This window comes from Tachyglossus aculeatus, chromosome 14 (genome assembly GCF_015852505.1).
Source record: "Tachyglossus aculeatus isolate mTacAcu1 chromosome 14, mTacAcu1.pri, whole genome shotgun sequence".
NCBI classification, from domain to species: domain Eukaryota; kingdom Metazoa; phylum Chordata; class Mammalia; order Monotremata; family Tachyglossidae; genus Tachyglossus; species Tachyglossus aculeatus.
In genome coordinates, this window is record NC_052079.1 from 42,085,969 (window position 1) to 42,099,175 (window position 13,207).

The 13,207-nt window shown below is 38.5% G+C and overlaps 1 protein-coding gene across 1 annotated transcript in view; it reads left to right on the plus strand.

Annotated features, from left to right (window-relative positions):
• Positions 1-13,207, plus strand: part of UTP20 (UTP20 small subunit processome component) — a 79,416-nt gene that overhangs the window by 57,309 nt on the left and 8,900 nt on the right. Inside the window, exons 42-55 of the mRNA XM_038756200.1 lie at positions 995-1,134; positions 1,443-1,599; positions 2,352-2,450; positions 2,975-3,142; positions 3,887-4,053; positions 5,383-5,524; positions 6,155-6,271; positions 6,734-6,904; positions 7,312-7,443; positions 8,018-8,128; positions 8,361-8,440; positions 9,871-9,940; positions 10,085-10,267; positions 10,618-10,749. Of these exons, the coding sequence (XP_038612128.1) occupies positions 995-1,134; positions 1,443-1,599; positions 2,352-2,450; positions 2,975-3,142; positions 3,887-4,053; positions 5,383-5,524; positions 6,155-6,271; positions 6,734-6,904; positions 7,312-7,443; positions 8,018-8,128; positions 8,361-8,440; positions 9,871-9,940; positions 10,085-10,267; positions 10,618-10,749 (1,869 nt within the window). The remainder of the gene's footprint in view (positions 1-994; positions 1,135-1,442; positions 1,600-2,351; positions 2,451-2,974; positions 3,143-3,886; positions 4,054-5,382; positions 5,525-6,154; positions 6,272-6,733; positions 6,905-7,311; positions 7,444-8,017; positions 8,129-8,360; positions 8,441-9,870; positions 9,941-10,084; positions 10,268-10,617; positions 10,750-13,207) is intronic.

The window sequence follows — 13,207 nt, forward strand, 5'->3', positions numbered from 1 at the left end:
TTTAATGGCATTCACTGTTGAATAATCAGTCACTCATTGGGCCATTCACATTACTTTTCCACTTCTGTGTTCTCGGGCTGTTCTGTATAAGAAAGCATCCTGAAAAATTATAGCTATGTTTTCAGTTATTTGCCCTTGATTCTCCAGGACTGTAGGTACCTTCTAATTTTCAAATGCTGTGATTACCAGCATATTTAAAATCATTTAACGTGATGCCTTTATCATGTCAATTTTTGTAAAGCACCTTTTCCTTGATCAGTAGGGACCTCAAGACATTACAAACTTAATTTGAAGCCTGCTCCTTTCTTGTTTCTCAGTTCCATATTTTAACACTCTAATGAAATGAACTGAGAAGTTGTTGTTTTGTGGAATTTGGTATAAATTTTGATCATATTTTTATTTAATTTGAGAAGCTTTTGTATGATCATTCAAAATGGGATATCTCACTTCTCTGAAACATGTTAAAGATTTAATCCTCATTTCACATCAATTTAAAAGTGTATTTCTCCTTGATCTTTTTTAAATATTGTTCATCAAAACCCACTGTGTTCTTTTTTGTAAAAAAAATGATTATCATTGAAGTAATTACAATTATTTTTAACAGATCCAGTAAGGAAAACTCATGGTGTAGTACTAACCCATTCCTATGCAAAAAGCACATGAACACAAAGCATACAATTTTCCTGGGTTTTTGCATGGACCTTCTGCTCATTTAATTAGCACCATCAGTTGGAGCACTTCATTGTAGGTTATTTCCTAATCCAATCAGCTGATTAAGACATGTATGTTTTAGGGGTTTTTGAGCCTTATGTGTGATTATACAACTTTCCCTGCTGGGTCCAGCTTTGACTGCTATGTCCTTCCAAGCATGTTCGTTAACCCAGCTTTTACTGTAGTGATACTTTAAATGCTATAGCAAAATTGCCTTATAATCATGCAAATTGACATCAATTTATTCATTTTTGCGTATTTTTAACCTCACTTTTTTTCCTAGACGAAAAGAGATGAAGAGCACAAGCTTATTAAGTCCAAGGTTGTCAATGATGAGGAAGTGGTTCGGGTGCCATTAGCATTTGCTATGATTAAATTAATGCAGTCCCTCCCTCAAGAAGTTATGGAAGCAAATCTGCCAAGGTATGATTCCCTCTAGGGTACGTAAACTCCCATGCCATTTTACCAGTCTTGGGTCCAAAGTGATATCCGTGTATCGATCCCAGAGCTTCGAACAGTGTTTGGCATATAGTAAGTGCTTACAAATACCATAATTATTCACCAACAGGCTCTATTTTGTGGGATTTGGAACCTTTCTCCCTTTACCTAGGCTTGAAAACCTCATATTTTTGAAATTCTTCCTAGGGAAAGTTGATTTAAACAAATTTAAAGGATGGGGATACTTTGACATAGATGTATTTTGCTAATATTTTGTCAATCTCTGATTTCAGCATTCTGCTGAAAGTTTGCTCGCTTCTGAAGAACAGAGCCCAGGAAATCCGAGATATTGCCCGCAGGACCCTTACCAAAATAATAGAGAGTCTGGGCGTAAATTATCTGCAGTATGTCTTGAAAGAGATGCAGAGCACCCTTGTGCGTGGATACCAGGTAACTTGAATACATTTGTTTTTCCTGAATTTGAGGATAAATTCCAAAACTGATTTCAGTTCACTGAAATCTGACTGACTCATCAGGTTCCCCTTAGGGCAAGTGTAATGGTCCAAAAGCACTACAAAATGAAGCTTCACTGGCTTGTGCTTAGAACCGTTTGCAATCCATTGGTAAATTGCGTTTCACAGAAAAGATGTCTGATTTCCAATAAATGCCGAATTTTTCCCACTGGAGAGGAGTTGCTTGGAGCGGCCGGTGACTCATTTTCAGTCAAGCTAGTTACCCGGTAGTTGTTTCGATTTGCCCATTAGTAAAATAGGAATGGTATCTTATCCAGTCCTATGCTGAGAGAAAGACCAACACTCATGGAGAGAGAGAAGAGAGAGCAAAAGGGAAAGAGAAAATGGAAAACAGGGAGTGCTCTCTCCCTTCCTTTCTCTCTCTCTCTGTCTCTCTCTCTAAGTCCAGCTCCTTTGCGCTAGAAGTGCTGCCATGAGTATGGCTGTTTCCAGTGTAGGGAGACTTACCGCACACACAGAAAGGACACCTTGGGAAGTCCAAGAAGTAGCTCCCTAGCAGCAGTGGAGCCACCAGACCTTAAGAAGGGAGAGGGCAACCTCTTTTCTTTGACTGACTGCATACAAAAGCTTTTTTATCAAATGTATAAAACATATAGAACACGTATTTTGTATTGTACAGGTTTTTCCATTAGTCTAAATATGTCCTTAACGCGGTTTATGTCTTTCTAGGTTCATGTGCTAACATTCACGACTCACTTATTGTTGAATAGCCTCACAAGCAAGATGAAAGCTGGGGATTTGGATTCTTGCGTGGACATATTGATCGAGGTAAAGAGATTTAACTGAAAATTCAGTTTAAGGAGGTTCTGCTTTGGAGCGCAGTCATGAAGGGGAAATGCTAAGAAGAAGATTTTTGAAGTACGAGTGGCGTATGGATGTTTTGTTTCTTTGAATTTTATTTTGCAGTGTTTTCCGTTTTAAAGAAAGGTTTCAAAGTACATTTGGGGGTTCCATTTAATTTAAAATTAAGACTTTAGGGGTGGGGGTTATTAGAGAAGGACTAGACTAAAAATTGAATATTAAATGCATTCCTGCCATTTCTCAGTATATGATTGCCTGTATTTGTTTCTTCAACTATAATATGAAGGTAACAATACACTCAGTCTCTCCAATACATAATGTTACTGACATAGTAATAAATGATTAAAGTTGAAAAGGTAAGGAATCATCTGTTCAGAAATGGTGACAAACAAGAGGAACCCCTTTTCAGTGTATACAGTGGTTATACCGAAGCATCTGAGTTTGGCTGTTTATCTTCATTATTTCATTGTTTTGAATCTCTTTTCTAAAAGGTTTTTAATCATGAATTGTTTGGAGCCATTGCTGAGGAAAAGGAAGTAAAGGGAATCACGTCCAAAGTCATGGAAGCCCGAAAAAGCAAAAGCTATGATTCTTATGAAATCCTTGCCAAGTTTATAGGGAAAGACCAAGTTACAAAGCTTATACTTCCATTGAAAGAGGTAAGGATACTATTAGGGGAAGCAATGTGGCTTAGTGGTAAGACCACTGGCCTGGGAATCAGAGGACCTGCATTCTAATCCCAGCTCTGCCACTTATCTGCTGTGTGACCTTGGAGAAGTCATCTGATTTCTCTGTGCCTCAGTTTCCTCAACTGTAAAATGGAGATTCAGTACCTGTCCTTCCTCCTACTTAGTCTGTGAGGTCCATGTGGTACAGAACTGGCTCCAGATTGATTAACTGGTACCTACTGTAGCACACAGAGTAGGCACTTAACAAATTTTGTTGTTGTTGTTGTTGTTATTATTATTATGAGGTTTAGACCTGGGTATTGATGCATAGTCTCTAGACTATGAGCTCTTTGTGAGCAAGGATTGTCACTCTTTGTTGCTTTATTGTTCTTTTTCCAAGCGCTTAGTAAAGTGCACTGCACACAGCCCTCAGTAAATACGATTGAATGAATGATTGAATATACGACATGGCTTATTACCGAAGGAACATGACCAACTGATGTTTTGATAAGTCAATGTCATTTGGGTTAATTATAAAGTTTCAACCTCTTTTTGCAATCAGAGGATCAAGGAGAAATTTAGACAGAGGAAGGAGGAAACAAAACATATCAAGAGAAAGAAGGGCGAAGTCCACTCTACGTATATTTAAATTGTCTTTTCATTTAGTTTTATAATCTCTTGTACATAAATGCTGTAGTTCTGTTACTTTATTATGACATTTATGTTTACCTGTAGATCATAGAGCACACCACAAGTTTTAAACTGTCCAAGAAAGTGCATGAAACTTTACGCCGCATCATAACAGGTTTAATAGTGAACAAGGAAATGACTGCGGAATCCATTCTGCTGCTCTGCCATGGTTTGGTCAGTGAAAATCTCCCTCTTTTGACAGAAAAACGAAAGTAAGTTGGGGAAAATAAACACTTCTCACCCTTGATAAAGCTATTGGGTTAGTGTTTCCTATATTTGTTACCTGGCTTGTTAGAAGAAAAAACTGTGATTTAAAGGCCTGTTTTCAGATTTTATTGGAGATTATTACATGGATTTATGACACTGGATCATGGTTGCTAAACAGCAAGAAATACCATGGATACAATGTTATAGTACTTCTGTGTATTAAATTCTGTTTGAAATCAAATTTGGAAGACTAGGTTTAGCATGTGGTCAGATAATATTCCTCCTAAAACAAATCTGAAATACATTCCAAATTTGGTTGGCTTCCTTTTCATTTGCTTCTGTAAGCATGGGGAAACTGAGTTGGAGAAATGGATCACGCTACACAAAATTGGGCTGGAAGCCACCCGAAGATGTTATTCACTTCACATTTCAAAGATTTGAAGGAGTGAACTTCAGCTGAGGCACCGAAACTTATTGTAGTCTGAATTGCAGCATAAGGGAGAGCATTTTTGGCTGAATAATAGAGAATTTGGGTTTTCTTCCAGTTATCACTCACACTTTGGGAACCTCAAATCTCAAGCTGCATGCACGCTTCTGCGATAAAGCAGAAGGGAGGGAATATGCCAGGTACCCAGAGTCAGCTACCACTGCCATCTTTGTCACTGTGGAAAGTTGCATTGCCACCCTAATTGTAGTTATTTCACATTCACCTTAAATTGCTCCTTTGTGTGAATAATGTGAACTGAAGCGCTTAGTACAGTGCTCTGCACACAGTAAGCGCTCAGTAAATCATCATCATCATCAATTGTATTTATTGAGCGCTTACTATGTGCAGAGCACTGTACTAAGCGCTTGGGAAGTACAAATTGGCAACATATAGAGACAGTCCCTACCCAACAGTGGGCTCACAGTCTAAAAGGGGGAGACAGAGAACAAAACCAAACATACTAGCAAAATAAAATAAATAGAATAGATATGTACAAATAAAATAAATAAATAAATAGAGTACGATTGATTGATTGATTGACTCCCCACAGTGCCCCTGTGGAGGCAGGGTGTGAAGTGAAGAGAGCAGGAGGGGTGACCTAGGGCAAGGCACAATCTTTGGAGTTATTCCCCTGGAGTAACGCACCCGCTTCTTTACAGTGGGTACTAGGCTAACCCTAAGCCTAAGATACTTCAGTCCTCTAGACTGTAAACTCATTGTGGGCAGGGAATGTGTCTATTTTATAGTGTACTCTCTCAAATGCTTAGTACAGTGTTCTGCTGACAGTAAGCTCTAAATAAATACAGTTGAAAGAATGAACAACCCTCTCTCCACTTAAAATCAATAGAAAAGCAGCAGCACCTCCTCCAGATCCACGCTTACCTCCAAAAAGCTGCCTTCTCTTACCCCCTTCTCCAGTTCGAGGAGGACAAAAAGCAGTTGTGAGCAAGAAGACTAACATGCATGTATTTATTGATTCCGGACTTCAGGTAAGGAGTATTCTTAAAATGGAGAAATGCTTGCTTATGTCTCTGCTTCAGCTTCTGCCTACCATCCGATGCTCAAGGTTACTTTCAAATTCTGTACCCTCAACTATCAAAGCGAGACTTTTTGGGGGGTCATCTGTATATCTTTATGAGAGCTATCCGATTCTCAAAGTTTCTACTTTTGTTAATGGAAAAGAAAGGGGTTTTTTGTTGTTGTTTTTTAAGGAAGCTACTCAAAATTTTTTTGCTTAAAAATACTGCATAAGTGTGCACTACAGGAATGTTCGCTTGAGTGGTCCAATCATTTCATGTTTGTTGACTAATTGTAGTTATTTCACATTCACCTTAAATTGCTCCTTTGTGTGAATAATGTAAAATGTCCCTTGCAGACTTAGATTGTACCCTTTAAACACTTGATAGTCACCCACCCTCAGCCTGATAGCACTCAACATAAAAATCCATAATTTATCTGAATGCCTGTTTCCATCTCTAATCTCCCAGATCCTTGTGAGCCGGCAACAGAGTCTGCCAACTCTGTTGTACTGTACTCTCCCAAGCGCTTAGTTACAATGTTCTGCACACAGTAAGCACTCAATGAATACCATTGATTGATGTCTGTTTTTTATCCTTCAGCTATTATACATGAGTTTGAAGCGATCCAAAATAAATTCTTCAAATGAACACGTTTTGGAAATGTTGGATCCTTTTGTTAAGCTTCTGGTACAGTGTCTAACTTCCATGAATGTAAAGGTAAGGTAGCTTATAATTACTCATTCAAGTGTTGCTTCCCTTAGCATGTTTGAAATTTAAAGCTCCGTCTTGCAAAATATATGGATGTTTTTCAGTGACTCAATTTACCAGAGTAGATCTAGGCAGGGATTGAAATTTCTAGGAAGATGCGAGAAGTAAATTACATTCCCTGAAATTTGTTGCTTTGTCTCCATATTTGTATTTTTGCATGTTTCTAACTATACGTGACCAAGGTAAAGGGCTCCTTATGACTGATCAGCTGAAACTGGGGATGGATTTTTTTAAAAGGCTGATATTGGTGTCTTGTTTCTCTTAGTAGAACGTAAGACGATTCATGCAAATAAGTGTTGTAGTTTGAAATTAGAACTTGAAGTAGTTTTTCTTTATACATGTTTGACTATCACATAAAAAGCCTAGAAAAACTTTGTTTGCATATTGACAAAACATAATTTATCTTTCCAGGTGATTACTGGTGCTCTTCAGTCCTTGATCTGGGTTTTGAAATTTCCTCTGCCTTCCATAGAGAAGGAGTCAGAACAACTCATCAAACACCTTTTCCTTCTGCTAAAGGATTATGCTAAAGTAGGAGCTGGAAAAGGACAGAATTTTCATCTGGTTGTAAACTGTTTCAAGGTGTGATTTGGGGGTATTTGCTTCTTTCCCCTATTCAGAATTCAGTTTTGGAAGGGAAATAAAAATGCCAGTGTTGACTATTGTGGTTTAAGACCTAGGCTTTCAGTACATCTCTAAACATTCCATTTTTTAAAATGACCTCTGAATTTTCTTTCATGTGGCAAGTTGTGTTCTTGGGCAAAATTGCATAGTAATTTTCTAGTAGAGGTGCAGAGGTGGGAATATAGGAGTGTAGTATATACTATACCCTAAAGGTATGTTATCATAGTAGGGTTACCAGTTTTTTTAATGCTACATAAAAATTTGGCTGTGGTTTGTTCATTGTGCTAGTATCCTAAATAAACCAGAGTTTTGTGGGTTGTTCATTGTGCTAGTATCCTAAATAAACCAGATTTTTCCATTTTCAGTCCATGACGATTCTTGTGAGGAACGTCAAGTGTTACCAGATTACTGAAAAACAGCTGCAAGTATTGCTAGGCTACGCTGAAGAGGACATTTATGATTCATCACGACAAGCTACTGCATTTGGCCTTTTAAAGGTACGAAATCAAGTCTGCACAGGACAGATTTACCATACGTCTGAAAAAGTTTTGCAAAGTCCATGACCTGGACGTAATTGGACTATCTGCCTTGTAGCAGAAGTGGGGATTTGCTACAGATACTTCTTGTTGCAATTTAGCAACAAGAGAAGCAGTGTGGCCTAGTGGAGAGAGGCACGGTTGTGGAAGTCGGGTCCTGGGTTCTAATCCTGGCTCTGCCACTTGCCTGCTATGTGACCTTGGGCAAGTCACTTCACTTCCTCTGTGCCTCAGTATGAGCCCCAAATGGGACATGGACTGTGCCCAACCTGATTTGCGTGTGTCTAGCCCAGCTCTTCATGTAGTGCCTGGCACTTAGTAAGCGCTTAACAAATACCATATGTTAAAAAGAAATTCAGCATGGAGGGACTACAGGTAATTAGTATCTCTCTGCTAGCTTACTTTGTCATAGATGCCTTTGCTTGGCCTTCTGATCCACCTGCAGCAGTTGCCAGGGTATCGGTGACTCTACATTGCTTTCCTGACTGCATCTAAAAAAAGGGCCAACAAGTGAAAACTTTGTTTGCTGTTTTAGGCCATTTTATCAAGAAAATTGATGGTCCCTGAAATTAATGATATCATGCAGAAAGTCTCCAAATTGGCAATCACCGGACAGACTGAACAAGTTCGAGTCCAGTGTAGACAGGTATGTAGTCAGGGAATACTTCCACAACCTTTTATTTTGTTCTGATTTCTTTTATAAATTGTGCCGACTTGTGCAGAAATACAGATACATCCCATTCCTGATTGTAACCGAGAAGTGGTCTTACCATAGGGTTAATGTTTGCTGATGACTGAAGAATAATTAATTGAGCCTGACTTGATATGGGTGTTCTTTCAAAATTCAGAGCCAACTAATAGCTATTTATGTATTTTAGGTTTACCTGAAATATGTTCTCGACTACCCTCTTGGGAGTAAACTTAGGCCCAACTTGGAGTTCATACTTGCTCAGCTGAAGTAAGTGTGTAATCATGAACCGGGATGAGAGGCGGTGAGGAAGGGGCCAGAGATTTGATTTATTGTAAAATGTGGTATTCACAAAAAGATAAAGCTTAAATCATTTTTTAGAAACTATTAATGTAGTTAATGCTCTCCTTTGACTTATCACACTTTTGTGCCACATTTTATCAATTGATTTGTTGTCATGTCTTGAGAAAAACTTTAAGAAGTAAATGCATTGCAAGCCTTTTATTATGTTGCTTGGAATATTATTAATCAGTACATTGCAAGGACTATGACATTTATTAGGCCGTTCACATCTGAGTTTCCTTAGCCAGGGCTGTAGGTTTTTGGCCACTCGATTAGTCAAACTATTTTGCCTCAGTTGTTGTCCAGATACACTAAAATGTTTTTTTGGCAGCCATTCTGCCCACCATGTGCTGTGATCAAGCACTTGTGTTATCTGTGGTTGCCTTTTAACATGATGGTGGTGGTCCTTGTCCTTTGCATTCTTTATTATAAAGGCTTATTCACTGTGTTCAGCAAATTTGTGTTTGCCACTTTTTCCTGAGTATTAGCCTTATTTTCCACAATAGAGCCCCAGATGTTCAGGAATAAAAGGGCAGCCCGACCAATCAGTAGTCATTTTGTTAGTTATCAAAGCAGTTAGTAACAGCCCCATCTTATCTCCAAACCAATACCAAAGTGGATTTTAGTGTGAAGGAATTGTTTTATAGGCACATTCTGTGAATTTTATCTAAAACCACCCAAAATGATCAGACTGGTTAGAATTTGATTGGAATAAATGAGTTTTCAGCTTTTAATTAGAGTTTTAACTCCTGAACCTGGGCTTTAAAACCCTGGCCGCTCAATTCCCTGCTTATATGCACCACTGCAACCTAGAAAGCCTGCTTATACACTACATCCCATCATCCAGGCCTTTGGTCTCTCTTTTCCCCTCTGCATGAAGTACTCTCTTCCCTTTTCATCTCTTCAAACTCGAAACTCTCTTAAAAGAAGGCTTCATAAATGTACCGTACTTGCCATGTGGTTTACAGACGTATGTGTTTCTGGGGTTGGTGTTCCTCTTTATTCTTATGTATATTTATTTATGCTCATGCTGCTTGTCTCCGAATGTATTTGTGTTGTGCCAGCCTCCTCCATTAAATTGTAAGTTTTTTGAGGGTAGGTTGAGGTTGACCCACCTTGTATAATTCAGTTCTCTAAACAGTAAGTTTTTGGTCAGTGCTGCTGAACAAGCAGGGATTATATCTGTTGTATTGCACTCACCCAAGTGCTTAGTACAGTGCTTGGCACACAGTAAACGCTTAATAAATACGATTGAATGAGGGAATGGATAGCTGAGTCAATATTAAGCAGTATTATGTCTCAGTTTGGAATTCATTTCAGAAGATCCTAACATATATTTTCTGGCTCCTTTTTCCTAGATATAACTATGAAATGGGGAGAGAATCAGCTTTGGAAATGATTGCATATCTCTTTGAAACATTTCCTCAGGTATATGTCTCATATTTACAGTATGCAGTGGTATTCAAGTGTGTCATTTTAAAGAGGATTGAAATTCTGTAGTTGCTTCTATGAAACTGCTTGTTTGTTCACAAGGTAGTGGGTGCTTAATAGTCGTCTGTGTTTTCTATTTAGGGATTACTCCACGACTATTGTGGTCTGTTCTTTGTCCCTCTTTGTGTGATGATGGTGAATGATGACTCCTCAAAATGCAAGAAAATGGCATCCATGGCCATCAAGTCTTTACTCAGTAAAATAAAACGTGAAAAGCAGGACCTGATGTTTAATTTTGTTGCCACTTGGTTTAGAAGTGAAAAGGTACAGTCAGTTTCCATATTTCTGAGTTAATACTTTCAGCTAATGACTAATTTGCATGTGAAACATGAATATAATATTCACATTGGGTTTTGCCTTTCTGGTCCCTAGCTACCAACTGATTTTCTTAAGAATCAACTTGCCTCATCCTTCTGTTTTAAAATAACTACAAAGCCATTAACAGCTCATCTTACTATTGTTGATTAATTTCCTTTCATAACTGTAATAACATAATTTTTCTAAATATATGAAAGCTTGATCCGTTTAATTTTCTCAAGTATGACCTATATGTTGTACTGCCTGTCTCCTGAATTATGTAGTAAGCACTTCTCTTGTCTGGGTCACGTTTTCAGAGCATACACAAACGATTAGCTGCCCAAACCTGTGGTTTGTTTGTGGAAACTGAAGGGGTGGCTTTTGAGAGAAGACTTGGTACTATTCTTCCCATAATTGAAAAAGATATCAGTCCTTCAAAATTTGAAGATGTAAGTACTTTTTCCAGTGAAGGAAAAGTTTTTCTTTTCAGTTGCACATTGTTACTCGGTAAATATAGATTTTAATATTAAATCATTTATCAAAGGCAGGAAAGCAAGCACCTAGTACTTAAGCTCTCAATAAATGTGATTGATTGAAAGGAAATCAGCAAGTAAATTTACATAGCTGGCACACTAGAAATGGATGCAAGATAAACTAGGTTAAAAACTACCCAATATAAAGCTTGCTGGCATCAAGTAATACAGTTCAGTTGATAAAATATAAAAGTTAAATGTAGGGAGTTAACCAAAAATTCACTTTTGAATATAAACGCAGTTAATTTTATATATAATTGAATACTTGGAAACCATAAAGAATGAAAAAGGTTGGTATTTATATGTGATTTAATGACAAACTTTTCAAGAGAGTATCACATAAAGAATCTGTTTCTGAAGATATTCATCTTAGGAAAGTAGAAAAAATTATCTTTACCAAGTGCCCATTGTATGCAAAGAACTGCTATGAGCCCTGAGGGGAAAAAATACAAGTTTGAGAATCTGACATGGTTCCTGTTTCCCAAGGGGGTTCACAATGTAAGAATAATAAGAAGAATAATAAGAATCAGGAGCATGTCCTAGTGGAAAGAGGTTAGGCCTGGGAATCAGAGGACTAGAGTTCTTAATTCTGACTCTGCTTCTGCTGTGTGCTTGAGCAAGTCACTTCTCTTCTCTGTGCCTCAGTCCCCTCATCTGTCAAATGGGGAGTAATACTATGAACCCCATGTGGGACATGGACCATGTCCAACCTGATTAACTTGTATCTACCCCAGCACTTACTATTCATTCACTTGTAATAAACACTTAACAAATACCATTAAAAAAATGGGGGTGGTGTGTAGACAGGTGACAAACAAGGAAATATGAAGCAATAAAAATCCTAATTCAACATAAAAGACAAGGCATGCTAGAGATACCGAAAAAAAGTAGAGTTCTGGAGCAAAAGGAGCTGAGTTTTCAGGCTCCTCGTGATTCAGAATCCAAAAGTCGCAACAATCACAAGCTTTCCCCTCAAGTTGCAAAGGCTTCATGCTGCTGCTGCTTTCTGTCCCTGCCTCGGTGGAGTAGAGCAAGGGCTGATAGGAAGTCCCAGTGGAGTTGGGGGCAGAGCAGCTGATGAAAAGGACCTGAAAGAGGCTCTCGATCTCAAAAGTCAGATCATTTCTTTGGCCAATGAACAGCTTTATGTGTCTGTTCCACCTACCCCTTTTTCACATTCACGCTACCTAACGTCGCTGGGGAAAAATACATTTAGAATGATAAAAGCACAAAACCATGCAGTTACTTATTTTTCATACAAATTTAAAGAGGTCTGTTTCTAGAATAAACCCACTATGTACAATTTAGCCCTGCTGTTGGCCCAGGGAAAGAGAACTCCTTTGAGAATCAGCAGACTTAGGTGTTCTTTTGTTTCTTTGTTCTTAATGGTTTTTCCTAAGTGCTTACAATATGTCAGGTACTGTACTAAGCACTGGGGTAGCTACAAGGTAATCAGGTAGGTTGTAATCCATGTCCCATATGTGGTTCGCAGTCTTGATCCCCATTCTACAGATGAGGTAACTAAAGCACAGAGTAGTGAAGTAGCTTGTCCAAGGTCACACAACAGACAAGAGGCAGAACCAGGATTAGAACCCAGGTCCTTTGGCTTCTAGGTCCGTACGCAGTACTGACAGTACGCAGCTGTCACTTGGGCTGTCAATGGGTCCTAAACATTTAAAAAAACAAAACAAACAAAAAAACCCCACGCACTTTGTGTGCACTTTACAATGTGCAAACCACTGTCACTGTAAGCAATCCTTTCATGGAAGTCTCCAGCGCTTAGAACAGTGCTCTGCACATAGTAAGCGCTTAATAAATGCCATTATTATTATTATTATTCTCAGTCCTGAAGTACATCAGCCAAGCCTTGTCCATTCTTCTTGACTGGAGATGCCATCACTGTGTGTAGTACAAGTTTTATTGACCCCATTTATGATGCCACTTTAGCTATAGTCCCCATGGGCCACAACATAATCTCACTTCAAATACATTATTCTCGGTTAAAGTTACAGTTTTTTCTATTACACTACTCCTGACAACCAGGAAAAAGGCTATAATCTTTCATAAAGAGAGGTGGGGTTGGAAAAAAAAATAAACTTCCTTCCCAGAGCTCTGTATTCCTGTCCTCATCCTTCCATGCCTCTCACTCACCCTCTTACCTTACAAGGAAGGTGGAAAAGAAAAATCCTGGTAAACAGCAGTTCTCTGAAAAAGGAAGAAACTGTAACTGAGGAGTGGTTTCATGACCCCTGCGAGGGTAAACAAAGGTGGAGAAGGTGAAGGCTGTGAAAACATTAGCCCTCTGTATGATTAATAGGCCTTTCAGAAATCGTCCTGTAGATAGCCCAGGCAAGTTTAAGTAGCTGTAAGCTTC